General features: G+C 57.5%; 2 protein-coding genes across 3 annotated transcripts; one reads left to right on the top strand and one right to left on the bottom strand.

The window, feature by feature from the left end:
* Nucleotides 1-771: 771 nt before the first annotated feature.
* On the top strand, nt 772-13,500 carry ITIH4 (inter-alpha-trypsin inhibitor heavy chain 4). The gene is made up of 23 exons (XM_058679167.1): nt 772-1,170; nt 1,794-1,957; nt 3,404-3,508; nt 3,616-3,778; nt 3,903-4,013; nt 4,398-4,514; nt 5,485-5,601; nt 5,802-5,970; nt 6,073-6,192; nt 6,288-6,469; nt 6,551-6,736; nt 6,876-7,015; nt 7,212-7,366; nt 7,625-7,654; nt 7,829-7,882; nt 8,235-8,467; nt 9,993-10,266; nt 10,466-10,492; nt 10,576-10,692; nt 11,336-11,507; nt 12,607-12,761; nt 12,916-13,006; nt 13,308-13,500. Exons 1-23 carry the CDS (start codon nt 1,078-1,080, stop codon nt 13,375-13,377), a joined length of 3,045 nt encoding a protein of 1,014 aa, XP_058535150.1. The 5' UTR covers nt 772-1,077; the 3' UTR covers nt 13,378-13,500.
* A 2,830-nt stretch (nt 13,501-16,330) lies between these two features.
* Nucleotides 16,331-27,448, bottom strand: ITIH3 (inter-alpha-trypsin inhibitor heavy chain 3). 2 transcript variants are annotated; one of them, XM_004581540.3, is made up of 21 exons: nt 27,356-27,448; nt 26,719-26,739; nt 25,744-25,907; nt 25,559-25,663; nt 25,152-25,314; nt 24,586-24,699; nt 23,796-23,921; nt 23,463-23,579; nt 23,108-23,276; nt 22,365-22,490; nt 21,960-22,141; nt 20,900-21,085; nt 20,648-20,787; nt 19,922-20,076; nt 18,849-18,881; nt 18,581-18,616; nt 18,360-18,473; nt 17,763-17,967; nt 17,097-17,269; nt 16,884-16,995; nt 16,331-16,533 (listed from the first exon to the last, which is right to left on the bottom strand). In XM_004581540.3, the coding sequence occupies exons 1-21, from the start codon at nt 27,446-27,448 to the stop codon at nt 16,404-16,406; spliced, it is 2,664 nt and encodes an 887-aa protein (XP_004581597.2). In that variant the 3' UTR covers nt 16,331-16,403. The 2 variants fall into 2 exon arrangements, with proteins under 2 accessions (XP_004581597.2, XP_004581598.2); XM_004581541.3 differs by lacking the exon at nt 18,849-18,881.
* Nucleotides 27,449-27,740: the final 292 nt, after the last annotated feature.

Below are 27,740 nucleotides of genomic sequence, written 5' to 3' on the forward strand. Positions count from 1 at the left end.
TAAGGAAAGGAAGGATTTCCTTGCAGCCCATCACCCAGCACCCAGCTTTGCAGGCCTGGAGAGCCATCCCTGGCCCTCTGAAAGTCACTGCCCAAGACCCCAGGACCAGAGTGCTGACTCTCTTGGGTCTGCTGGCCCTGAGCTGTCCTTCCTGACCTTGGCCTTGGCCCTTGACCGCTGGCTCAGAAGCTGACTTCCTGGGCCCGGCATCCAGAGCACCTGGCGTTTATTTATCTTCGAGCCTCTTGTGAAAGCTGCATTGCAGCTATGCTGAAGGCCACTCTGGGGGTGTCCCCAGGAAGACCAGCCCCAGCCCTTAGAGGGGTCTGGGTTGCTGGCAATGTCACAGCACTGCATTGTACCCTCACAGACGGATTGACGTGGTCATTGACTGGCATGACCTCCCACAGGCCACCTGTATGCACACACCACTGTGGCCAGCCCCCTGGGATACCTCACACTTCACTGTTCATACTCTCCTGGGCTCTTCTGTCTGAAAACCCCAGGGCCCCAGGATGTGGCCTCTTTGAGACTCATGGTTTGTGTTTTCAAGTGGGTCCTGGCTGTGGTTGAAGCTGGAACCCTGGCCTGGTAGACCTTGTCCACCCAACACCTCCACAGACCCCTCCCCTCAGCACCTGGCCACCAGGGCACCCCTCCTGCTGAGAGCCATCAGTTTGCCCCCTGCCAGTCCAAGTCTTTCTTGCCATTCCTTCTTTCCCTCAGCTGGAATTTAGGAGAGGAGGTATGGTTTTGGCACCATCCTGCCTCCTCGTTCCGCCAGGAGGGTCCAGTGTGCAGGGCTGTGTCTGGGAACGTTTGGGACCTTTGAGAGGGAACACCAACACTTGCCTTCAGCCCAGGTCTCCCTCTCCCATTCATCCATGCCTCTGCCCCCAGCCGGGGTCAAGGGGACACTCGGCATGCACCTGCTGACCTGAGGCCACTGTAGGTCGTTGACTTGGGGTTCTGGCTTTCCCATAACTTGCGTCTGCAGGGGCGGGCCTGGGAACAGGTTACTGATTCACTCCCCACTTGCTCTTGAGGGCAGGAGCAGCCTGGCAGGCACGAGTCGACATGGAGACCACAGTGCGTGTGTGTACCCGGCTCCTTGTGCTGGGCCTGCTCTTGCTGCACGCAGGCCTCCAGACGGCCACCGTCCCTCATGAGGTAGCAGCTACCCTCCCCCCAGGATTCCTTATGTGTGCCTGTGTGTGAGCTGGGCAGCTGGGAGGGGTTGGGTGGAGCAGGGTTGAGGGCATAGTGTGTCTGAGGCAGGACAGAGTGTGCAGAGATGGGGCTGCCACCTGCCCCTGGCACTGCCACACCACTGGGCCCTGTCGCCAGGCCTTCTACAGGTGTCCCCACCTCCCAGGCTGTGTGAGCCTGTCTCAGAGAGGCAGAAATGCAGCCTAGTAATTGGTCCTTGAAGCCAGCAGGGGCAGGGCGGGTAAGGTATCCTGTTGCTGCATCCAGGCTGTGTGAGGCCAACCACCCTTGGTGTAGTGGTGAAGCAGGGGTGGGGCCTGCCCAGGCTCTTGGTGGGCATATCCTGAGTTAGGGCCTGACACAACGGCCCAGGCCACGGCGGCTATCACTTATGGTGGATCCACATCTACGTAGGCATCTCCACCAACTTCAGCTTGAGGTCTCAGTCAGTGATTCAGTCGGCTGGGGCAGGGTGGGGCCCAGGGTCGGAGCTGACTGGAAGTCTGGTTCCAGCCCTGAGTGGCTGAAACTGTTCACCCCCCTCCCAACCCCCTCCTCCCACTCCTGTGTTGTGCATTGAGCAGAGCAGCAGCATTGACATCTACAGCCTCACCGTGCACTCGGAGGTCTCAGCACGCTTTGCCCGCACTCTGATCACCAGCCGTGTGGTCAACAGGGCCGAAACGGTGCAGGAGGCCACCTTCCAGATAGAGCTTCCCAGGAAGGCCTTCATCACCAACTTCTCCATGTACGTGTCTCCTGCCTACACCTCGTATTCTGCAGCTACCCACCCCACTTGACCCTCTTCCAGAGAGGGACGGCTGCTGAGGCACTCTTCTGCAGTCACCTGGGCCCCACAGGAGTGAGGGTTTTCCCACGGGCCTTGGCATCTTCACTGCCAACTGCGTCCTCACCCATTCCTGCCACTGTTACCCTTGGGTGCCTCCCAGGTGTCAAGCGGAGAACCATGGCACCTCTATGTCCTTGCCTTTGAGGAGCACAAACGGGTGTGGGGGCACTGTCCTGAGATTAGAGCCAGGCAGGATGGAGTCACCCCAGAGCTGATCCCAGCTTGGAGTACCGGAAATGGTTGCCTTACCCTCAACTGGGATAACACAGTGCAGGCTGTGTACTGCTCCGGCCCCCTCAGGTGCCCCTGTGATGGCTGTGGAGTCTGCACCGGGCTGAACCTTGCTCTCTGCTGTCTTCACCTACCTGTCCAGTCTCAGTTTTGCAATGTTTGCCAGGCACAGTAGGATGCCTCTGCCCGCCACTGGCTCCCAGGAGAGGCTGCTCCCAGAACCGGGGAGGGCCATGAATGGGACCCCTAAATTCCCCTGGAGCAACCAGGAAGTGGAGCACAGGATCTGGGGCTGGTTCTTCCCTCTCTCCCTGCCTTCCCCACCCCCACTCCAAGGTAGCTCCCACTTTCCTAAGCCCTGGGCCTGTGCCACCCAGTCTGCAACATGGGCCTCATGGCTATGCCAGCTTCTGACCCTGTACCAAGAGTAGGAGACCTCCTGGCAGGAGGTCCTGGGACTGGCCTCAGCTCTCCCTGGCCCTGCTCACTGGCCTGGCCGGGTGTCCCAGCTGGGCGGTGGCAGAGGCTGAGGATTCTCCATGGGGAGGAAGAGCCCAGCTGCCATGCCCCAGCCTCAGCCCCAGCCCCACTACACCCCGAGTTAGAGGCAGCAGTTGGGTCCTGCATCTCCGGCTGCTCCCTCAGCCTTTCCATCTGCCCCAATGGAGCAGCTGTGTAGGCACCTGACATGCCCCCACCACCACAACCCCCCACACTCTTTTAGAAGGTTCTAGAATAGTCACTCTCCTTTCAGAGAAACAGCCTTGGGTTGGGGAGCAGACAGTTCTTCCTTAGCCCCTCAAGATGCACCAGGAGCCTGTTCACACTGCAGGCATCCATCCATCCACAGCTGTGCTTAGAGATGCTGTGCCTGGTCCCTCTGACACAATGCATGTTTACTAATACCATGCATACACTACTTAGGCACCCTATACAGGGTCTTGTATACAGTAAGTACATAGCAGATGGCAGTGGACCTGGGCCACAAAAAGGGTTCAAGTCAGTGTTTAAGAAGTACACAATTCCCGGGCAGACTTCCTGGAGAAGGTGGAGCAGCAGGGGCCTCTCTCTCTCCCTTAAGGCTCCTGACAATCCGTCCTCTCCTTCCCACAGGACCATCGATGGCGTGACCTACCCGGGAATCGTGAGGGAGAAGGCTGTGGCCCAGGAGCAGTACAGTGCAGCTAAGGCCAGGGGGGAGAGCGCCAGCCTTGTCAAGTGAGCCAGGGGTGAGGGTGGGGGCCCCAGCCTTGATCTGCCACCCAGCAGCTGCTCCTGGCCCTGACCTGGAGGGTGGGGGCCGGCCTGATGGCATCTTCCCCCAGGACCACCGAGAGGAAGATGGAGCGGTTTGAAGTGTCAGTGAGTGTAGCCGCTGCCTCCAAGGTCACCTTCAAGCTAGTGTATGAGGAACTGCTCAGGCGGCGCCTGGGCGCATATGAGCTGCTGTTCAAGGTGCAGCCACAGCAGCTGGTCCAGCACTTGCAGGTACCCACATGCCGCTTCTCCCAGGCTGTCTGCAGGATGACCTCAACCCCTCAGCATCTCCGGAGGCTCTAGCCCTGGCAGCGTGCACCTGGCCTGGTGACCCTGTCCCACCTTCTCCCAACAGGTGGACGTTCACATCTTTGAGCCACAGGGTATCAGCTTCCTGGAGACGGAGAGTTCCTTCATGACCAAGGAGTTGGAGGAAGCCCTGATCACCTCACAGAACGAGACCAAGGTGGGCCAACCATGGCCAGAGGGAGGGCACCCTTACTGCATATACAGGGAGCTGGTCAGTGGGCAGATTGCCTGAGCCGGAGGCCCCGAGGCTAGCTGTGTTCTCCCTGGGCAAAGGGGGGAACCTGACTGAGAGCAGGTTCCTAGGCGCAGGTAGAGAGGAGGAGCCCACTGGATCATACCCTTCATGCACCCCATCTCTGCCGGCATGAAGCCTCCCTCCCACATCCTTTCGGGAAGCTGCAAGCAGCAGCTGTAGCCTGAACATTCCCTGGAATGCTGACCATGGCCTGGAATTCGCCCATCTAGCATGTAGCAGGGATCGCGCATGCTGCTGGTCTGGTCTCATCACTGCTCCCAGCCTCGGTCCTTCTTGTCCCTTCAGGCTCACATCCAGTTCAGACCCACACTGTCCCAGCAGCAGCAGTCTGGAGGGCTCCTGAATGGCAGCTTCATCATCCGCTACGACGTGATCCACACCCCCTCCGGCGGCTCCATTCAGGTGTGTGGACTCCAGGCAGGCCAGGGACAGGACGAGCGAGCTGGAAATCTGTTCACCCTCCAGGACTTGAGCTTAAAGTGTTCTAGAGTGGGAGGAGAAAGAGCACACCTGCTTAGCCTAGGTGAACCTCAGGCAGGTCAGGTGTCTTTCGGACAGAGAAGGCAAGTTGCCTTCTTCACGTTGGCCACCAGGAGGCTCCCTGCTCAGCTTGGTCCTCAAATGTAGTAGCTTTTGTCACATGCATTTTCGACATTGTAACAACCTTCCCTCTTCCCTTTTTTTTTTTATAAAGATTTTTATTTTTATTACAAAGTCAGATATACAGAGAGGAGGAGAGACAGAGAGGAAGATCTTCCATCCGATGTTTCACTCCCCAAGTGAGCCGCAACGGCCGGTGCACGCCGATCCGATGCCGGGAACCTGGAACCTCTTCCAGGTCTCCCACACGGGTGCAGGGTCCCAATGCATTGGGCCGTCCTCGACTGCTTTCCCAGGCCACAAGCAGGGAGCTGGATGGGAAGTGGAGCTGCTGGGATTAGAACCGGCGCCCATATGGGATCCCAGGGCGTTGAAGGCGAGGACTTTAGCCGCTAGGCCACGCCGCCGGACCCCCCTCTTCCCTTTTGAAGCCTCTTCCTCCTTTCAGTGTATCTCCAGTTTATTATGATTTTTATTATCTCCATTTTATTATTTTTATTATCTCCATTTTATTATTTTTATTATGATTTTTATTATCTCCATTTTAGGATCAGCTGCCTCAACTACTCAGACACCTAGGAGGTGACATTACAAGAGAGGGGCTGGGCTGAGGCTACAAGATCTCCAGGATTTAGGGGGCTTAGGGGTGGGTGGGGAAGAGGCAGTGAAACAAGGAGACCATGGAGACCAAGGGTTTGGGATGAGTGGCTGGGAGGAGGGGGCGGCAGGGCAGGACCATGACTGATTGCCGAGCTTCTCTCTCCCTCTGCAGATCGAGAACGGCTATTTTGTGCACCACTTTGCACCTGACGGCCTTCCGACGTTGTCCAAGAACGTGATCTTTGTCATCGACAGCAGTGGCTCTATGTTAGGCAGGAAAATTGAGCAGGTGAGTCCCTTGGGCCATGTGGTGGGGGTTGCAGGGACGAATGGACTTCCAAGAGTAGGGGTGGGCCCAGGGTGCTCAAAGCCACAGGGACTGCATCTACCCCTAGAGTGTGTACCATGTTCCCACCCTAGCTGGAGAAGCCAATCCAAGCCACCCGCCCTATTTTCCTGTCTTGCCCCAATCCCTCCTCCCTGGGGCAGACCCAAGAAGCCCTAATCAAGATCCTAGATGACCTCAGCCCCAACGACCGGTTCAACCTCATCGTCTTCAACCGGGTAGCCTGGCTGTGGAAGCCGGGGCTGCTGCAAGCCTCAGCTGAGAACGTGAGGCAAGCCAAGAGCTATACAGCCAACATCATGGCCCAGGGAGGTGGGTGCCACTGCTGCTTTGCAAGAGGGGGCTCCCAGGACCCCTACCAGGATCCTCCCAACCCTGAGTGTGTGTGTGTTCCCGTCCCCCCGCCACAATCAGGGACCAACATCAATGAGGCCATGCTGGAGGCTGTGAAACTGCTGGACAGCGAGCAGGCTGAGCCGCACCCAAGGCGTGTCTCCCTCATGATCCTGCTCACCGATGGGGATCCCACGGAGGGTGAGGGCAGCAGCTAGGACAGGGGACAGGGCCAGATGAGAAGTGGCCTTTGAGCCAATGCATGTTCCTCCTCCTCTCCACTCATGCGTATCCAGGAGTGACCGACCTTGAAATGATCCAGAGGAACGTCCGGGAAGCCATTGGTGGCCACTACAGCCTCTTCTGCCTGGGCTTTGGCTTTGATGTCAACTATTCATTCCTGGAAAAGCTGGCCCTGAATAATGGCGGCCTGGCCCGGCGCATCTATGAGGATTCGGATGCTGCGCTGCAGCTGCAGGTGCCTCTGTGTCCTGGGCAGGCTGCCCTCACCTGCACCCCAGCTGGGCCTTGATGACCACCCCTCCCCTTCTCCCTGCAGGACTTCTACCAGGAGGTGGCCCAACCACTGCTGATGTCTGTGAGCTTCGAGTACTTAAGCAACGCCGTGGAGGAGGTGACACAGGATAACTTCCCGTTCCACTTCATGGGCTCTGAGATGGTGGTGGCCGGGAAGCTGCGGCCCCAGAGCCCTGCCGTGCTGTCGGCCAAAGTCAGCGGGCAGGGGGTAAGCAAGGAGCCAGGCACCTGGGGCAGCCTCCACCACTGTAGCCAATCAAATTTCTCCAGGAAATACTGGGAGGGGCCCCACCTGAGGCAGGCAGCAGGTGCTCAAAGTTCCCACCCTGGTGGGGCCCTGTCTGCAGCACTCAGAGAACATCACCTTCTACGTGACGTCCAGCATGGCCGAGCAGGAGGAGGCATTGCAGGGCCGCCGGTATGTCTTTGGCAGCTTCATGGAGAGACTCTGGGCCTACCTGACCATCGAACAGCTGCTGGAACAGATGTGAGTGACAGCCCACCTTGCAGAAGACAGCCCCTTCACCTCCCAAGCCTGCTAGCAGGAAGTCCCCTTGCCATGGGGCAAGGCACAGGACTCAGGGTGCTGTCTGAGGGACGCCCTGCCCAGGAAAGGTGGCATGGGAGGGACAGTCTGTCCAGTACCCAGTAACTTCCTGTGTACTACCATCCTCAACTTACAGTGTCTCTGCGCCCAAGGCCAATCAGCAGGCCCTCGAGTCCCGAGCTCGGAACCTGTCACTCAACTACAACTTTGTCACTCCTTTCACGGCCATGGTGGTCACCAAACCTGAAGGCCAGGAGCAGTCTCAAATTGTTGAGAAGCCCACGGAGGAGGGTGGGTGGAGGCACGGGGTGCTCGCATGTGGACTTGCGTTCCCCTCTATAGCCTGACTGAGACAACCCAACCCACCCCGTCATGGACTCCCAGGACCCCACCCACACACCCCAAGAAACTCACTTCACAGAGGCAACCCCAGCTGTTAGCTGCCTAGGTTACTGGGCCTGTCTAGTTTGGGGAGGGAAGATTCAGACCCCCCTGTTGTTCATTTGTTCATTCGTTCATTCATCGTCCACCCCACATTGTTTCCCACAGAGAAGAAGCACAGCGCTGCTCATTCAGGAAGTACGGACTTCGCATCCTCAGAGGCCGGCTGGGTGGGGTCCCCTGAGCAGAACCCAGTCCACAGCCCCATGGGATCTGCTCATCACCGGCTGTGGCTCAGGCTCCATCCCCACCTACCTGGGGCCCTTGAAAGGTGGGCCCAGGAAGCCAATTCAGATTTCACTTGACTTGCAGGTTTTGCTTTGTCCAAATTTCACCGCAAAGGCCGCAAACACTACAACCCAGCAGGTGTGAAGGAGGGCACAGGGGTGGAGAGGGGCAGTGCCCTTGTGTGTAGACAGGGTGTGCTTTGCCTAGCTTACCTGGCTGCTGGCAGGCTGGCGCTCAAGTTCAGGTGCATCTGATTGGCCGGCAGTTCTGCACAATACCATCCTTTCCATAGAAGGAACAAGATGGCTATGGTAGTCGCAGGGAGGAAGGGTGTCATCCGCAGGGTGGAGTTACGGGTTTGGAGCCACTGTTGGACCAGTACTGATTGACTCCTGGCTGGTGGGAGAGGTGGGGGAGGAGCAGTGCCCCATTCCTGGTATAGGGTCCTTGACTGCCAATGAGAAGACTACATGGTTTTCTAAAACCACAGGTTCTAGGGTCAAATCGAGTCCCCAGTTCGGAGTGTATGGTTCTCCAGCCAGATTCAGACGCCCTCATCCTCAAGGTGCTCGTCATCTTTCTTACGGTGGTCCTCATCCTACTTATGGCGGTCCTCATCCTACTTATGGATCTTTTGCTCCTGCTCCTGTGCTTGACCTCTTCAACACTATGAACCTGCCAAGGCTGCCAAACTGGATGCTCCGTAAGCCACCTCCTACCCTCTGAGGGCCTGGGTTCCGCCACAAGGGTAGGTGAGGGTGAGCACCAGGCTCAGGGATGGACACCAGGAGAGCTGTCCTGGGCATAGCAGGGTCATCTCTTTAAAAATACATATTTATTTTTATTGGAAAATTATATATACAGAGAGGAGGATCTTCTGTCCAATGATTCACTCCCAAAGTGGCTGCAATAGCTGAAGCTGAGCTGATCCGAAGCTAGGAACTAGGCTCCAGCGCGGTAGCCCAGTGGCTATAAAGTCCTCGCCTTGCACCTGCTGGGATTCCATATGGGTGCTATTTGTATCCTGGCTGCCCTGCTTCCCATCCAGCTCCCTACTTGTGGCGAGAACGCAGTGGAGGACAGCACAAACCCTTGGGACCCTGCACCTATGTGGGAGACCCAGAAAAAGCTCCTGGCTTCAGATCAGAACTTAGCTCTGGCCGTTGCTACCACCTGGGGAGTGAACTGGCGGACGGGAAGAACTTTGTTTCTCCTCTCTGTAAATCTGCCTTTCCAATAAAAATAAAATAAATCTTAAAAAAAAAATAGGGTGGTACAGAGAAGGGAAATAGATCCCATCCATTCATTCCCCTGATGGCTGCAATGGGCTGGGCCAGGAACTTCCTCCAGGTCTCCCTCATGCATGGCAGTGGGCCATCCTCCTCTGCTTTCTTAGGAGCATCAGCAGGAAGAGAGCAGTCAGGGACTCAAATTGGTGCTTCAATATGGCCAGTGCAGGTGACAGCTTAGCTCCAGGACCCCTCTTGGTGAACGGTCAGGGAAAGGGAGCAGGGGTAGGAGCACAGCACTTCCCGGGGGCAGCCCTCACCTACCTAGCTTACCGCCAGCCAGCCAGCCCCTTGCCTTGTCCTTGGTGCTGGATCTCAACTTTGTGGAGGGGAAGGATCAAGTCAGAAGCCTTGACAAGCAGCCTGTCCATGCTGCTGTGCAGGGGGGACATGAAACGGGGGGCGGGGAGGACTGGTTGAGAATGGCCATTAGAAACCTCTCCCCTGATAGTTTTCAGGTTGCAGGCAGCCTTGCTCCAGGCAGGCCTCCTGTTTCACTGAATAGGATGTGATGCACTGTGGAGACGGAGTTGTGATAGAAACGTTTAGAAAGGCTTGTGATGGAACTTTCTAGAAAGGGAAGGTTTCCTCCACCCCCAAAGCCCAGCAGTAGTCTCTCAAGCTATCTCTACCCCCCAACTGTGAACTCAGACTTAGCTGCAGAACCAGGCTGGCACCTCATTTCCCTTCCACTATTGGAAGATCTCCTACTGTGTGCCAAGAAGACAGGCTCTTAAAAAAAAGATTTATTGTTTATTTTTATTGGAAAAGCAGAGTTATAAAGAGAAGGAAAGACAGAGAAAAAGATCTTCCATCCACTTTTTCACTTCCCAAATGGCCACAATGACTGGTGCTGAGCCAACCTGAAGCCAGGAGCCTGGAGCCTCTTCTAGGTCTCCCACACAGGTACAGGGTCCCAAGGCTTTGGACCACCCTCCACTGCTTTCCCAGGCCACAAGCTGGGAGCTGAATTCAAAATGGAGCAGCTAGGACATGAACTGGTGCCTGTATGGGATGTTAGCCCTTGGAGGTGGAGGATTTGTCAGTTGAACCAATATGCCAGCTCTTCTAGGATGGGAGGAGGGGCCAGCTGCAGGGCGTGCTCCCTGCTGAGTCCTCCCCACCCTCCCATTCTGCTCCCAGACACGCCTGCACCTGTGACTGCTTCAGTGCCTTCCATCCCTTCAACTCCCAGGCTAACCAAAGTGTTTGAAATGAACACGGAAGACCAAGGTACGTCTGGGCCAGAGCCCCTGGAGTTGCTTCTTATTCTAATGTCGAGACCCTGGGTGGTTATGAGACTATCATCCAGGTTCACTTGGAGAAGGAACCCTGTCATGCCCATCCTGTGCCCCATCCCTGTCCCCAGTAAGGGTCTGTACACCCATCCTTTTTCTTTAGGAAAAACCATGTTTTTTTTTTTTTTCCTTAGGAATCACCATGCCAAATCCAACTTCAGGTAAGGATCCCAGCCTTGCCCCTCCCCATCCTTGCCCTCAGCCTACCCTGCCTGCCCCAGGAACTGTGCCTTGGCTGTCCCAGCCCCCTCCCAGGTACCTTCCATCTTCCTGCCGGTGCATGGGCCTGGTGTGGACCAGCTCTGTGTGGACTTCAGAAGCTTCCAGGGACCCATAAACCTCATCTCAGACCCTGACCAAGGTGAGAGGTGCCCGTCCAGGTGTGTGCCCAGAGATGCCTCTTCATGCCCACACCCACCTGTCACCTCTCAGCACCCCATGGGTGGCCAGTAAGCAGAGGTCAGAATGACCTGAGAGCAAAGGCAGCTGCCCAGGGTCACCAGGAGTGACTGATCCATGGCAGACAAACAAAGCAAGGGCTAAAAACATTCTAGGTGAAGAAGTAGTTGTCTGCTCGTCACGGGGGTCCTGGAGGGGGTGGAGGAGGGGACTGGTGGAGCAAGTGAAGTGCTGGCTGGAGCTGAGACAGTGGGCAGGGCAGACGTCAGCACACATGCCTGCCAGCCCATGGGGGCTTCTCCTAGGTCCTTGTGTCCTGAGGGGGACTGATGGACAGAGTTCCCCTACCATTACACCCTGGCCCAGGCAGCAAAAGGCCAGGCTGATCAAAGGCACTCATTGAAGGTTTGTAAGCTTCCTCTCTTGGAGGTCTCGGCAGGGCTGAGCTCAGGAGCCCCCTACAAAGCCACCCAAAGACCAGGAGGGAGGGAGGGTGCAGCTATAAGAAGCAGACCCCATGTCAGGAGAGTGGCCATCAGGAGCTGAGATGGGGGAGGGAAGACCCACTGGGGGGGCCAGGCTATGTGACCTCGTGGCCCTCACAGGGATCAAGGTAACAGGCCAGTATGAGGTGAAGACTGGCTTCTCATGGGTCAAGGTGACAGTCCAGAATCCTGAGCTGCAGGTTCATGCAACCCCGGAGCACGTGGTGGTGACTAGGAACCGAAGGAGCTCAGAGTACAAGTGGATGAAGACCATGTTTTCTACGTTGCCAAAGTGAGCTCTGGGCCGGTGACCCACCCCCGCTCCCCTGCCTCCCACCCCAACCCTTGTCCACCCCGTGGGCAGCCCATGAGGCTGCACTGGACTGGGAAAGACCAAGGGACTTCATGGCTGGTCCTGAGTCCTCCACAGGGCCGAGGGTCTGTCCAGGGACTGAGACCGTGGCAGCTGGGACCTGCTGCTGCTGCTGCTGCTTGCTCTGTGAGACCCTGGGCAGCTTACTCAGTCCCTTGGGGCCTCGGTGTCCTCACCAGTGATGAAGGATAATCCTCACAGGTCCACTGTTGCAAGGGGTAGGCAAGCAATGGGAGCACCTGCCTGGGGAGCACAGGGTGACAGGAAAGATCCTGAGTGCCGTGCACAGTTGGACCTTATGAAGCTCCAGTGGGGATGGACAAGGCTAACTAGCACCAGCGCTGGTAACTAGCACCCCGCCCAGATCTGAAAGCCACAGGGCATCTCGGACCCTGGCCCTCTGGGGAACACCGCTGGAGCCCCAGCCTTAGCTGCAGCTCACCTTGGTCCCTCCCTGAACCCAGCAGCAGGAGCCCACTTCCACTTGAAACTGGAGGGCATGGAGGGCCCAGAAACACAGAAGTCTCCTCTGGACTCTTAGGCAGCATTGAAACCTTAGCACCTCATCCCTGCCTGAGCCTGGATCTTCCAAGTCAAGTCCAATCAGCAGGATAGTGTAGGGTTAGGGCAATTGCATTTCAAGTGGCTTCAGAATGGCAGTGTGCATAAAATGAGTCGAAAGGGTAAAAATGTTCATGATCCATCTAAGGAAGGAGTGGGGAGAGGCTTACCCTCTCGCCCTTAGAATGTGATTGAATATCAAACGGAAGTAGCCCAGAGCACATGTATCCAGGAGCCCCCTAAGTTGCAGAGTGCTTGCTCCTGACAGGAAAAGGGACAGACCGGATGCTGTCACATTCACTTTGGTTGCATTCTACCCAGGAGGAAGCTGAAGTCAGAGCTTTCAGGGTCTTCCCCTGGAGACCCCCTCCCCACCAACCAAGGCCCACTGTGAATCCCTGGGCCTGGGGAGAACCCCAAGTCCATGCCCCGCCCCACCTGCTGGGTTTCTCCACAGCCTCAAGGTAACCATGGATAGTACGGGACTCCTGCTGATCAGCGGCCCCCACCGAGTGACCATCGGCCTGCTGCCCTGGGGTGACCATAAGACGGGCCTCCTGCTGCTGCTCCGCCACACAGACCGCTTCTCCCACAACGTCCATGGAACCATCGGTACTCTGCCCCTCCCCCTGCAGCCCAGGCATCCCCAGAGAGCCCTGCCACATGGGAACTCACACCTCCCTCCCCTCTACCCCATCCCACTGCCGCTTGTCTCCCACATTCTCCCTGCCTTCAGCCCCTGGTTAAGCTGCTCCTTGTGTTGCAGGCCAGTTTTACCCCACTGTGCTCCTGAGTCCTTCCCCCACAAAAGAAAACCAGTGGATCCTGAAGGCGCAGGCTGACTACATTGTCACCAGGTGACAGCACACCCAGGCCATGGAGCCTGACCCAGTGGGAGGCTGGGAGCTAGGCTCTGTGGGACCCCATGCCTGACCTTACCCCAGGACTAGGAGCAGCCCCAGGCCTCATCCAACTCCTGGTAACCCCACGAAGGACAGTCAGCTCAGGCCACAGGGTTGGCCAAGGGGCAGCAGAAACTGCTCTTGATCTCCTTGGGTAACCCTGTGGGTGACCGGACCTTGTTGGCCCGTACTGGTGAGATTTCTGGAGGGATCCTGGGACTGACCACTTGTCTGTCTGTCCACGCATGTGTCCCAGGGAGCACAGGCTGAATTACCAAGAGGGGCCTCTGGGAAAGGAGACAGCCTGCTGGAATGTGCAGCTGTAGCTGCACTGCAAGAAGCCCGGCCCCTGGCCCTCTGTCCACCACGTCCACTGCCTGCAGATGTGTGCCACCTGCAGGGCAGGAAGTTCCCATGTGTCACAAATAAAGAAAGCAGTGGGTCCAGGAGTGTGTGGTTCCAGCTGCGTCACAGAGCGTTACAATCTGTCACCCTCAGCCCTCCGGGTCTTGTGGTCAGTGAAGCCCATGGATGGCCCTGGTCCAGGCCCTGCGTCACACAAATAAGAAATTAAGAGCCTGGTGCCTGTGGAAATGGCTGCTGCAGGCTCGGCTGGCCCCCAGGCTAAGGCAGAAGTCCAGCTAAGGCTAAGGCTGCTTCTGGGCAGCCAGGCTAAGGAAGCTGGGTGAGAGGGAGGTAGGTTGGTCCTTGACCACTCCTAGACCTTCCCAGGGAGCCCTGGGCTCCTCATCAAGGACTTGACTTGGCATGATTTGATTTTCAGTCCTGTGCTTGGTATCATGGCTGACTTCAGCAAGGACACTCCTCCTGGGGCTCAAAGGAGCTGGAGACCCCTGCTGCAGGGAGGCAGCCTGGTGGGTCATGGGGTTCCCTGGTGCCAGCTCCTGCCTTGTTTCTGTTTCATGTCAGCCTCAGCAACAGAGAGCTAGGGACCTGGAGTTCACACATCTGCCGAGGCTAGGGCGGGCCAGATTCCAGCTGGAAGCCAGGCTGACCTAGGGTTCCCATGTGGGAGTAGGAACCCAATGGTTTGAGCCATCACTGCTGCCTGCCAGGGTCTGCGGGAGCAGGGACCCTGATCCAGCAGGGCCTCGCCTGTGACAGATGCGTGGCTTCATCTGACATCGTCCCTGTTGGGAACTGCACCTCCGACTCATTACTATTGAGGGTCTCCCCTCCCACACCCCAAGGTCAGGCTCAGGCCGAGTACACGAGGGAAGCAGACCGGTTCCTCTTTCCCAACTCCCAAGCTGTGGAGACCGCTGAGTATCTTTCTAGAAGGGTTGGAGGATTGGCCGGGGGTGGGCGGGGCAAGGTGCAGTAGCAGGTCTGCTCCAACACAACAACCTCTCACTGCCCTGCTGTCTCTGCCCCACCCCCGTCCCAGAGCTGGGGCACAGTGGGCTCACCCTCCATCTGGCAGGATCTTGCTCCCCATGGCACAGAGAGGCACACTGACCTCAACACAACCAGCGGAAGTCCCTTGTCTACCCCAGCCATCCCAGACCAAACATGATGGCAAGGCCGGCTGCTTGGGGAGAGGGAGTTCCTTCACAAGAAGGGACCAGCTTAGCCTAGGCCCTGTCATATTTGCCACGGGGCTGTGGGGAGGTCTTTGGGGTAGGAGTGTGTCTTGTGGGTTACCCTCCCTGGAGCAGTAACAACCCAGTCCACCAGGTGGCTCCCATAGCCACACAGGGGTCTTTTTTTTTTTTCCTAAGATTCATTTATTTATTTATTTATTATTGGAAAGGCGGATATACAGAGAGGAGGAGAGACAGAAAAAAAGATCTTCCGTCCAATGGAAGAGGGTACCAGGATACGAACTGGCACCATTATAGGATCCTGGCATGTCCAAGGCGAGGACTTAAACCACTACGCTATCGCACTGGGCCCCACACAGGGGTCTTTATAGTCATAAATATTTCCGTCTGGACTGGAATGGGGAGATGGTTGCTAAGGAAACCAAACAAGGAGGGCCCGTAAGTCACTGGAGATGATGGGAGGACAGCGTTGCAGTGACCCATGGCCACGTGCCACTCTGCCTGCATCCATGGCCATCCCAGTCAGATTTTGCCTTCTTCCAGCCATTGTGCCCCCTGCAGTGCCTCAAGCAGAGTCCCTCTACTGCCCAGTGTGCCCTTAGCTGAAGGACAACAGGAGCAGGAGGCCTGTGTGGGCACTTCTGGCAGTGTCTGGGACCCAGAGAGCAAGGAAGTGTACCACACTTCCTGACATGTGAGGGGAAGCTGCAGGTAATCTGACAGAGCAAGGGGTAGGAGCTGGCATTGGTAGGGACTTCGGCAGGGGGTGATCTGTTCTGTTTTGTGAAGAGCCATCTTTGGGAGACAGCATGGGGGAAAAGGGGCCCCAGAAAGGGTCAAATACAGTGGTGCAGGTGGGAGAGCATTGTCCATAATGGGGTTCACTCCAAACCCCTCATCCAGGAGCCGCTCTGTGACGCCCAGTCCCACCCCAAGCTCATTGGAAACGTGGAACAAGTGGCCAGTCAGGATCAGGTGTGATTGGAGCAGCCCAGAGATGCCTGGACCAGCTGAAGACAAGCATAGAACCCCATGAGAACAGGAAATGTGTACTGCAGCTGCTAGCCCAGTTTCTCCACGGAGTCAAAGGAAGGGTAGGTGGGAAAATGCAGAGTTGAGTGGATGAGTGGTAGAACTGTAGAGTTGACAGATGGATGAGTGGCGAAATGAGGGGTGCACAGATGCATGGATGGATGGATGGTCAGAGGAATGGGTAGATGGACAAGTGGGTAACAGGTGGCTGGGCAGTAAGCAGGTGCATGGAATGATGGGTGGGTGGATGGATGATGGCCAGATGACTGGATGAGGGGTGAATAGATACGTGGATTGCTGATGGGCTGGTGTGTTGACAGAGGGAGGCCACATTCCCTTTGAGATGGGCCATGTCAGCCTGGAGCACATTCTGCCCCTGAAGGTCCTCATGGCCCTTCCTGACCCCTGACTTTAGGCCTTCCTAAGCACTGACATACTCTCAGACCTTCTGGAGCCCCTTGGCTCTGGAATTAACTCTGTCCTTCCCAAGCCATGAAATGGTTGGTTCCCTGAAATACAAACTCAACCAACTTTCTCTTAGCTTTCTCAGTTAAGAGGCCCCTAAAGCTGCCTCACTCCCAGCTACTCCCGCATCTCAAGCTGTCCTGGGTCCCAGCTGCCCATTCCCTGGAGCAGGAGCTCATGGCAGCACAGAGGGGCTGGAAGCGGCCAGGTTTCTGTGTTAGGCTTTATTGTTCCAGTTCTTCCTATGGAGCCCCTGGGACAGGCGTCTCCCTGGGGGCCTGGATGTCTGCTTAGAACAGACTGGAGATGATGTAGTCCGTGTGGGTGCCATCAATGAGCCCTTGCCCGTTGTTGTGGACAAACCAGCAGGCGACTTGCGTGCCATTGCTGACATCCTTCCTGTAGTCTTTCTGGGAGCCCCTGGAAGGAAGGAGAAACATGCTGTAACACCCGCAGCCAGGGGCAGGGTGGATAAGATGGGGAGATGGTTGTTAAGGTTGCAGCCCCATAGTTGGAAAAGAGCATGAAGTTGGCAATTTTGAGAGTGCAGAATTCTTTGGGTATGAATGAGGCAATGGGATTTCTGGGAGCAAAGTCTAGGCTTGTCCTTGACTTTAAGGAACCTAGAGGCAGGCCAAGACCTAAAAAGGGAACCAGGGAATCCCCCACCCCTGACGGAAGGCAGGAGCCTTCTGGGCAAACACGCCTGGACAGGGAGGGCTCTTGTGGCCCGTGTCACTGCAGCTGGGCGGCACCTGGGAGTGGGTTACCTGGTGACTGTCAGCCGGTGGTTCTTCACCACCATTGTGGCGTCTGGTTTTGTGGGGTCAGAGCCGGGGTGGATGTCGGACACCTCGAAGTCAAACGGGTGGAAGAATTGTCCTGGGAATAAACCAGTCATTACCACAGGAATGTAGTTTTTCAGGGTGGCTGTCATGTCTGCCTGGGGTGCTCTGAGCTAGGGAATGGAGTGACCCCCATACCCAGTAGCCCATGCGTCCATGTTGACATCCAGTGACTGTCCACCACGTAGAAACCCAGGAAGTCCTGGTGGAGGGGGTGCTTCTTCCACACTGGGTGCAGGACAACCACAAAGGTCACCCCATCTCCAAAGGAAACCACCATGTTCTTCTTCTTGTTGATGGTCATAGACAGCCTAGGACAGAGGAGGTGGTCAGAAGCAGCTCAATGGGGACCTTCTGGGGCCTGGCACCTAAGCGCACAGACTGTGGAACCCATCTTGGGATGCTTGGCATGTGTGCCCTGCACTCCACTCACTGCTCTATAAGTGTCAAAGCAGGCATTGGCTCGGCCACTGCCTGCTTGCATGAGCCAGGGCCAGGTCCTTCCCCTCACTGAGCCTCCATGGGAGCCACTGCTGGTCTGCCCACCAGGCTGTGGGGAGGCTGAGGAGCTCAGCCAGAGAAGGAGCATCCTACCTGTTGACCATGCTCAGCCGCTTCTAGCTCAGAGATCGGCCCTGGGGCCTGGCTGGAGGCCACCAAGGGTCCCCTCCCTGGGGGCAGAGGACCCTGCCTTGAGGCTAGCCATCTCTCCCGTGAGCCCTGGGGATCTTCTCTCCTGGGGTCTATCAGCTACTCCGAGCCCCAGGCTGCAGTGCCCTGGGAGATGCACTAGCAGGACCTTACCCAGCTTGTGTGACCGTGACCGTGTCGCGCCAGCTGAAGGTGCTACGCCCAACCTCGTTCCACAGGCTGATCTTTTCCGTGGTCACCTCAATGCGGAGGTCCAGGTGAGTGCTGGCAATGCCTAGCTTTCCGAAGTAAGTCTTTCCAGGGCTGGAGTCCTGGCTGGTTTGCTTGTCACCAATGATCTGCCCATTAACCGTGAGGCCTGCAGGGGGAGAGACATCACGTGAGACCCTCTAAGTCCAGGCTGGCCTTGACACCTGCCAAAGGAGCAGAGGAGCAGGAGTCCCGAACCTGACCCTGACTGTACCCTGGGACTTGGGATCACATGGAGATGCTACAGATTTGCTCTGGGTCTGGGCCAGGGAGTGTTGTTGAGAAAAACTGTTCCCCAGATGCAGGATGGGGGACCCCAGACCCAGGCCACCTGCTAATGTGAGCTACCTCTCCTAGTAACACCTCATACCGCAGGACATGGTGACCCTGTGCCTCCCAGTGTCCTCCCCTGGCCTGCCCTGGCTGTGCCAAACTCGTGTCACTGAGCAGAGTGAAGAAGGCCTGGTTCCTGAGCCCTGCTGGGGTCCATGGAGCTCCCACCTGTGACAGGGTCCTGGATGAGACGTAGCACTGTGCCTGGCTCTTCGTCAATGTTGAAGCAGATGGCATCATCTTTCTCAGGGACTTGGATGATGAAGTGGGGGTCTCCGTCCACTGCAGACATACCAGAGAAGGGACTGGCTTGTTGAACCTGGGGCTGCCCAGATCTCCTGGCCCCTGTGGGCTGGGCCATCAGGTGGCAGGGAGCCCACAGTACTCACCGTAGTAGTAGGGTTTTTGAGGCGGCTGGTAGCTGTCTGCAGATGGAAGAGAGACACAGCTAAGCCTAGCAGGTGCCCTGGGGATGTTCCAGTTCCCCATCGCAGGGTGCAGCCTGGGCCCTTGGCCTCACAGCTATCTGATCTTCTTGGTCCTCCCCCAACTCCCAGCACACCAGAGGCCAAGTCAGGAGAGACTGTAGCTGAGACCAGGCCAAGGGCAAGCTCAGGGTCGTGGGCAGGAGGACCACAGCAGGCAGTGGGTACTCACTCAAGAAGGCCAAGGCGGGCTTCATAGCAGTGGCTGAAAGGAAGCCCAGAGGCCGTCAGAAACAGGACCTCGGGGCTCCCTCTCCTCCACCTCTCTCCCTTGGGGCCACCAGCGGGGGGCCCCCCCTGACCCTGGCAGGTGGAAGGTGGAGCTGTGACCTTAAGGTTTAGGCTTTAAAAATGGGGATGTGCCCAAGGAACTCTGGCGTGGTGGGGGTGGGTGTGGGTGTGGGGGTGGGGGTGGGGAGGGTGGTCAAGTGCCACCATGTTGTGCTGTGGTTGAAGGCCAAGGCATGCAGTGGTTGACTTCTCTTGAGCCCAGCTCACAAGGACGTTGCAGGTGGCACTGGTCAGGGCTTACAGCTGTCCTTGGTGGTAGAACAGTCACCCTCCCATCCAGGTGTGCCCACCCGCCCGGGATGGGCCCTCGGCTTCTGTCACCCTCCCAGGTGGCCGTGGTTTGCAGCTCACCTTCAGCTTGCCCTGGTGCAGTAAGGGAGAAACAAGAGGCATCAGTAGGAGACACTAGATGCTACCGTCAGACACCATGCGACTGATGGGGGTAGCCAGCCGAGTCCCCACGGGAAGTCCCCTGAATGAGGGACTCCTGGAAACCAGAGGCCTGGCCTGGCAGGGACAAGAGCTTTGCTTCTCATGAGCAACAATGCCAACTCTGCGCTCCACATACCAGCTGCACCCAGGCACGCAGGCACACAGAGTGAAGTTTGGCAGAGATACTGCCAGCCTCCAGTGGACTTCTGTCCATCTCTCACAATCTTCAGGTGTCCAGCAGCCTGCTCCAGGCCTGCTTTTCGGGTAGAAAATCTTTCCTGTCTGACTAAGCTCTTGCTCTAGAACCTGCCCCGGGTCTTTGCGCCCTTATCCCATAGCCCTTCACAGGTTCAGCGGTGCCTGTGGACCCCTTCCCCTCCCCATACCTCACACCTGTCTGTCTCTTGACGCATGACCTGCCCAGCCCCTGACCAGGCTTCCTCCTGGGCCCGCCCCTCTTCAGCAGGCCTGGGGCTCCCCAGCCCAGGAGGCCTCTGCGTGTGGCTTCTCCCTCAGGTCCACCTTCCTCGGGCTTGTCAGCGATGGCCGTCTGCTCCTCGTTATCCTCAGGCTTGGTCACCACCATGGAGGTCAGCGGGGTCACAAAGTGGTACTTGAGGGACATGTTCAGGGCCTGCGCAGTGAGATTGTCCTTCTCCTCACCACGGGCGTTCTTGCTGCGAGGAGGAGGAAGCCGGGCAGGCGGGTGAGCCCAGAGAGAGGAGCTCCCAGCCAGCTCCTCTTGCTCCAGCCTCCAGAGACAGCGGGGACCCCCTCCCCACCTTCTGCCCCGGAGTCCCCCAGGCTGGAGCCCATTGGGGCTCAGAGGAGACCCATTCTCCAGCTTCCTTGGCCAAGCCTTGCTTCCTCTCGAGTCCCTTGTATGGCCACTACAACATTCCTGACCACTGCTCTGTGAACCAAGGCCTTCCCCTGCTGGACCCCGCACTGGCCCTTACAGCACTACCACAACCAAATGAAGGCTGGCAGGACCCTTGAGAGCAGCCAGCAGAGCCTGTGGGGGATTCTGATCAACCTCTTTGTCCCCCAGTAGTGCTAGGTGTGCAATGCAGAACCCGAGCCAGGGTGGGGGTGAGTAGGTTTGCAGAGCGGGACCTGGGGTCCTCCTGATAAATATTTCCTTAGTTGGGCCAGGCATGGGGGGTGCCCCTCCCTGGGTAGTGTTGTCCCCTGGAGCCCAGGCCTGCAGGATGGCGAGGGGCTGGGGCCCAGGGCAGGTGGGGTCACCGTTTTTCCAGTAGCTGTTCGATGGTGAGGTAAGCCCAGAGCCGCTCAATGAAGTTCCCAAAAATGTACTCTCGCTCCTTCAGCGCCTCCTCTGTCTCCTTCAAGTCCACCTCCTCCGTGAAGGTCAGGTCGTTCAAAGCCTGGGACAGGGTGGGAGGAGGTGGGGGTATTGAGGGCTACCACTCCTCCACCATCCACTGCAGGCGTTTGGTATAGCCCCCACAGTGCTGAGACACCCCCCACCCCGCTTACCCCATGCCCCTTCACATCCGCCTTAAAGCTGTTCATGTCCTCATCGGCCAGGCGTCCAGCCACCACGATCTCAGAGCCATCGTAGAAGTGCTTGTAGCTGTTCTGGGTGAGGTCCAGGATGGCATTGTTGGGGTATGCCACCTCCACACTCGTCAGCAGTGGGTTAGCCACCTCTTCATAGAAGCCCTGTAGCCCAGACCAGGGATGCTTAGCTCAGGCATTTGGGAGGAGGGTTAGGGAGGGGGCAGGGCACAGGGCTGACAGGCTCCCACACATGCTATGGCAGGACCTCTGGCCCTGCCTCCTGGAATTCACTTCTCCGTAGCCCTGTGTCCTTCAGTCCCCCTGGCATGGGAAAGAAAGAGAAACTGCCTGAAGGAGGCAAGGTGACAAGGCCCAGTGATTGATACGAGCTCCACCTGCTCAGGTGGAGATGCTGCCATCCACCCAAGGGAGGAGGAGAATGGTCAGGTAGAAGAGAGGGTGCAGAGTTCCCTCAAATGACCAGGAGTGAGGAACGTTTTGGAGAGCAGCATGTCTGCTCCCAAATGCATGCGCTGCTGTCCAAATCCCGGTCCCTCTGAACATGACCTTATTTGAAGTTTTGCAAAGAGAGAATCTGGGGAAAATGAGGGCAGGAGAGCTGGCCCTGTGCATTGTGACTGGAGGGGGATCTGGGACGCAGGTGCGTTCTGGCTGAGGAGAGAGACCCAGGATGGATCTCTTTGTCACAGCCACCCAGCCTGCAGCTCCGTGAGAACCCACATTTCTGTTGTTGAAAGCTCCTGTTTTAGGCTCCTGTGCTTGGCCGTGACTGCCTGAGACTATGGATACCTCATCCTGTACTTTGCTGGGGCAGACACGCACTGAAAAAGTATCCATTGCTTATAGCAGTGCACTGTTAACCGGTGTGGTATGCCTGCTCAGGCAGTCCGACAGAGGGCAGCACCAGGTATGAGAAGGAGCCGGAGGTGGACCTCTGGCTGGAGCTGTCTTGTGGTAGCTGCAGCACCGCTGTTGAGAAAATCACCCCCCCCCCAGGACGTGCCACGTGGTGCACCTGCAGCTGCAGATTGGCATCCGAGTCCTCATAAATGCGCCGGGCCAGCCCGTTGTTCTCCAAGGCCATATTCTCCAGGAAGTTGTAATTCAGATTGTGGCCAAAGCCCAGATTGTACAGGGGAAACCTGCCTCCAATGGCATTCCTCACATTCTCTTGGATTTTTTCAGGTCTGCTCTCACCTGCAGGGGTGGCGGGGGAGAGAGGGAGATTACATGTTGGCCACAGCCCTGGGAACCGGCCGCAGAGTTCTGGACCCTGCACCTGCTGAGCAGCTAGGGCCTCCTGCCTGGGAGGAGGGTGGGGAGAGGGAAGCATGACCCTACGATGCAGGGGCAGGGGAGAAAAAAGGGGAAGCCTTGCCCTGAGCCAGCTCGGGAGCCAGGAGCAGCCACCGCCCCTCACCGGTGTTGGCATCCCCATCGGTGAGCATGATGACGATGGAGGTGCTCCGCTCGGGAACCTGGTGCTCCTCCCATGCTGTGTTCAGCATGCTGATACCTCGCAGCAGCCCGTCATTGATGTTGGTCACTGGACACAAACAGCCAGCTCTGTGGTGGGTTGTCCTTAGGGGGCAGGGACAGCAGACTCCTTGGTGCACCCAGGGACCCTGTCTGCATGCATATGGGTGTTGCCCAACAAGTGCTGACTGCATGCAGAGGGCGAATGAACTGAAGACTTAACACTTCCAGCTGGGGATGGCTGGGCAGCAGAGATGGGGGCAGGGGCACGTGCCTGCAATGAGGCACACTGCAGGGAGGAGAGAGCAGTGTCACAAAACCCACTTATGTTTTTCCAGAAGATACGTGGCCAATAAAAGGGGTGCCCTGGGGCCTTGCCTGGCCAGGGCTTGCAGGGACATGGGCAGGTGAGAAGCAGGAAGGACAGGTCGACAGCCCAACCACCCTGAACATGCCCCTGTCTTGGTGAGTCCTGGAAGTTAAGTAGAGCTGGGCCTGCTTGGGTGGGAAAATAGGAGTGGGTTTCCATAGACCACATAGAAGATAGCCCCCACTATCTTGTCTTTGAGCCCGAGGGCCACCCCAGTGCCACTCCCCAGTTGGGGGCCCCAGAACCCCTGTTCTGAGACAGGCTGCACAGGGTAGATGACACAGGACCCCTGTTCCACCTGCCTTAGGTGTGCTTACTGCCTTGATCCTGGATGCTCTTCACGAACTTCCTGGCCTCCTGGAGGTTCTCGGGTGTGGCTTGGACCAAGTGGTCTTTCCAAGTAGTCACACCACCGCTGAACAGGATGAAGTTCAGGTAGTCCTCCCCTCTCATGTCATCAAGGATTTTGAGAAGGGCATCCTTTGTCTGGGGAAAGAGGGAAGCAGGTGCATGAGGACAGGCAGCGGGTAAGGCGTCTTTCCAGCGCAGGGGCCCGTGTTGTCCGGCCTTCTAAGTGTCCCACTCCTGTGGTACCCCCAGCAGTGCTAGAATTTGGCAATTGAAGAGAAACCTCTTCCTTCCAGCCCCTGCCCTTGACCCCGAGGACAGTACCTGCTCTAGTTTCCGCCCGGCCATGGAGCCGCTGACATCAATCACGAAGGCTATGTTCTTGGGCACCACTGGGAGGCCTTGCGGTGCAAAGAAGTGTACAAAGTAGCCGTTGACTATCTGCAAGGGGCAGAGATGGGCAGAGGTACTGTCACATTAGCCTCACTGGACAGTCCCTTCTCCAGCCCTAGAAAAAGGCATCTCCTCTCCCTCTGGGGATGCACTGCACCTTGAGTTGCACGTGGAGGGTGAGGGTTCCCCAGGCAGCGGCTATGGTCTCCACTCCTGCCAGGGAGGGGACAGCTTGGCCAGCCCAGCAGAACTGCTGGCACACACCTGTATGTTGGCTGGAGACTCTCTGTTCACGTCGTAGGTGATGGTAAAGTCCCCATCAAGGAGGGAGTCGTTACAGGTGGGGCACGTGCGCTGCTGGTCTAAGCTGGGCTTGAAGGACACGTGGCCCTGAGGGACAAGATGTGCAGGGCTGACCAGGAGCTTAGCATTCAGAAGCCCCTTAGGGAAGGGAGCTGTGCCCCAAAGAAAGTAGGATCTCATGCTGGGCAGTTTTGCACATTAGGGTACTGGGGCCAAGAGGAGGGAGAGGGCAGGGAGGAAAGTGGGAGGTGCGTGTCCTGTAGAAGCCAGTAACCATGAGTGCCCCTTGGGCTAGCCCTGGTTGCCTTTTATATTAGCATGGGTCATCCACTGCCTACCAACACGGCCCCAGGGAGAGGGCTTGGAGCCAACCCCACCGCTGTTTGCACTGGCACTCCCCAGTGTGCAGTAAGGAGAGCTTCATGATCCCCAATGGCTGTGGGCTTTTCATCTCTCACACAGGGACAGCACCCCCTGCCCCTCCGTCCCCCAGGCAGGGCAGGGCCAGCTTATACACTGGTTTCCCTCCCCACCCACCCCTGCACTGGAGGCCCCACCCTCCTCTAGAAGGCCAATGGCAGCATTCCCCTGCCGACCCCAGTGACCAGGGAGAAAGGTGACAGTTGAAATGTGTGCCCTGTAACCCTGGCACACCCTGGCTCGCCTCCACCAAGCCCTGGCTGGTCCTGCTGGGGTTGGCATCCTTGCCCCTCCACCGCACCCCATTGGGTCTTAGAGGTGTCAGTAGCACCTTTTTCCCGGAGAAGGACTTGGTGAGGGCGCTGCCCAGGAGGTCATTGGTGATGAACGAGGCTTCAGCATCCAGCACGCTGATGCCCTGGGGCTCAAAGATGTGTGCATCGATCTGAAACACCAGAGAGGACCGGGGGCTCGGTGGCCACGTGGAGGCCAAGGGCAGGGGATGGGTCTGTGGACAGTGTGAGCTTCCCCAGCAGGCAGAGGACCAACCACCAGGGGGCGCTGCAGGATACTCGGACCCGACGAGCTGTTCCCATTCCCGCCACCCCAGGGTCAGAGAACACCCAGCACCCAGGCTTTCAGTCTGGGTGTGCACTTGGGGGTGCTGTACCCAACCCCCCCAGGGCCCAAACCAAGTCTGGATCTGCCAGGTCTAGCCCGTCCTCCTCCCTTTGGCTTTCAGACGCTGAATCCAGAACCATGGTCATCCCTCGGAGCCGGACCAGAATTTTTGCATTCTGGACCCCTACTTGAAGCCCTGTTCCAAGGGTGCTTACCCCACCCCTGCATCCCCTCCCTCAGTCCAGCAGGGAAGGAGCTGCTCAGGAGCGATATTACCTCAAAGTGCCTGACGAGCTGCTTGGGCTTCACCTTGATGTACATCTCGTACTTGCCCTTGTGCCGCTTCAGCAGCTCCTCGTAGGTGAGCTCAAAGGTGACCTTGCTGCCCGCAGCCACGTTGACTGAGACGGTGAACTTCTCCAACTTCCTCCCAGAGGCCCTGAACCGGGTGCAAGACAATGACTATTCCTGCTCTCCCGCCCCCCAATCAGAGTCCCCTCTTTCTCGGCTCTGGGTGCAACTCCAAGGAGCCCTTTGATAAGGGAGACCCTTAAACATTTGCTTCCGATCTCAAAACAGGATCCTATAAAGACCATGGGAGCAGAGTTGCCCTACCAGTAATAGTAACTTGTTGTTTGCATCTCTGTACAGGCCCAGGCAGCCCAGATGTTGTCCACTCTTACTTGACCAAGCCGGCAGTCTTGCCCTGGGACACAGCCTTCTCATACTGCTTCTTAGCAACCTCCTTCTCCTTGACTTGGCCAGGGTAAGTCACGCCGTTGATGGTCCTGCCGGGAAAAGGGAGCTTGGGAGCATCACACAGGCCTAGCACCCCAGGTCTAGAGCTGGCAGTCAGGACTACACCTACAAGGTGAAGTTTGTGATAAAGGCCGTCTTGGGCAGCTCCACGTCAAAGGACACCTCCTTGGCCGTGTCTGCACGGTTGACGGCTCTGGTGGTGACGACATTGTGGGCGAAGCGGGAGGTCACCTTGCAGTTGATTTTGGTGCTGTAGATCTCAATACCATTCACCTAGAGAGACAGGGACATGGGGCCAGACCAGGGCATCTGGGGACACTCAGGCCTTCGGTCTGGCCACTCCCCTTCCACCTGTCCCTTGCAGGTGTCTGAGGCCTTGCTTAGTGACAAGCCGTCCTCCCGCCTGTCCCCAGTCAGTTGGCCACCTGAGTTCTGGTGCTTCCTCCCCAATCCCTTAACACTGAAATCTGTAGGTGTGCAGTGGGAGCCAGTGAGATCTTGCAAAAATCTAAATATGCCCCTGCCCTATCCCTCCCCACCCCCTCAGGATGGTTAGCCCCTTGGCCTTGAAAGTCTGCAGGAAAGTATCCTCCTCCTCTTCTTTCTCACACTAGCCCTTAGCTCCAGCTGCATTCAAAATTGCACCAGGCTTGTCCTGCACTCCCTTTTCAGACCACACCCACACACAGCTGCCTCCAGGGTCTTTTGGACTTGCCCCATCCAGTGCCACCAGGGACAAGAGACTGGGGGAGGCTGCAGCGTGGAGTGTGACCAGAAGCCGCAGTGCAGAGGCCCCCTAGGGCCACTTCACTGTGTGTTTGTGACTGCAGCCAGACCCAAGGGCCAGCAAGCCCTCTTCAAAGGTTGCAAGGAAGCAGGGATGACGGGTGGGACCCCCTGCCTGGGCTGTGTCCCCACAGGTTGTAGGGTCTATGTGCTTTCTCTGTGGTCTTGCAATATAAGGGGTCTGCCAGCAGAGGTCCCCACCTCTGAGTTACTGGCCTGCCATTCAGGCTCCCTACCTTCAGTGCTGAACAAGCAGCTCCCTCCCACCCTGCCCCACCTGGCCGGTGAAAGTTCTCACCACTGCTGGGAGGCTCCGTTTCTGCAAAAACAAGGGCAAACAGAAGGTTAAGCCAAGAGCAAGGTCACTGTGGCCTCGAAGCAGGTTCCTGTACTGGGGCCAGGTTTCAGCACTTAAACACTCGGGGACACACACACACACACACACCACCCCCTACCTACCTCTTGAGGCGCCTGCAGGCAAAAGACCCTCCCAGTGCCTCAAGTCAGAGAGAGACAGACTCAGATGGGAAAACTGAGCTTCAAGAGGGAGAGCAGAAACAGTGGGGCCTGGTGCCCTCTCTGCACCCTCTATACCCCTGCCATCTCTCTCTCTCTCATCCAGCCTTACCCTGGCTCCTGGGCTTCCTCCAACAACTCCTCAACCCCCAGTAATCCCACTAGGATGCACAGCTCAGCTTCTGAGGCCAACAGTGCATAAGGCACCTCCTGTGTGGCAGGTAGAGGACCTGAGATCCAGGCCAGGACACGCCTTGGCAACAGCCCCCGTTTTACCCTACGTCAGGCACTGATGGCAGTGGCTCAGTGCCCAGGCCTCTGCCTCCCCTTCCCTGTGCTCAAATGTGGGGTCCCGGGGTGCTGCCTGCTGTCCCTGCCACCCCCAGAGACTCCCAAGGGCTCAGAAGGGACAGATTCACCTCCAGCAACCGGACTGGGCTCCTCGGGAATCCCAAGACAGCCAAGCCTGAGAGCAGAATGCAGAGGGGGCCGGCCCAGCGAGCAGACGCCATGGCTGATCGTGCAAGACCAGTTCACACTCCTTTTATGAGCCAGCCTCAATGTTTGCAGGAAGGGTCAGTGACCAACCCCGAGCTGGCAAATGGAGGCGGAGGCTCTTCCCAGCAGCTGGACAGAGGTAGGGGATCGAACCACTAGGGCATGGGTGGGGGGATACAGGGGGCCCAGTGGGTGTCATCAATAGCGCTGGGGTGCACTCTGCCCAGGCACAGATCAGAGGCCAGTGGGTGGGCCCTGGGCTTCCCTGGTGGGGGTGCAGGAGCCAGGTGTGGGGCTGCTGCTGCC

The sequence above is a fragment of the Ochotona princeps genome, chromosome 21 (assembly GCF_030435755.1).
Source record: "Ochotona princeps isolate mOchPri1 chromosome 21, mOchPri1.hap1, whole genome shotgun sequence".
NCBI lineage: Eukaryota > Metazoa > Chordata > Mammalia > Lagomorpha > Ochotonidae > Ochotona > Ochotona princeps.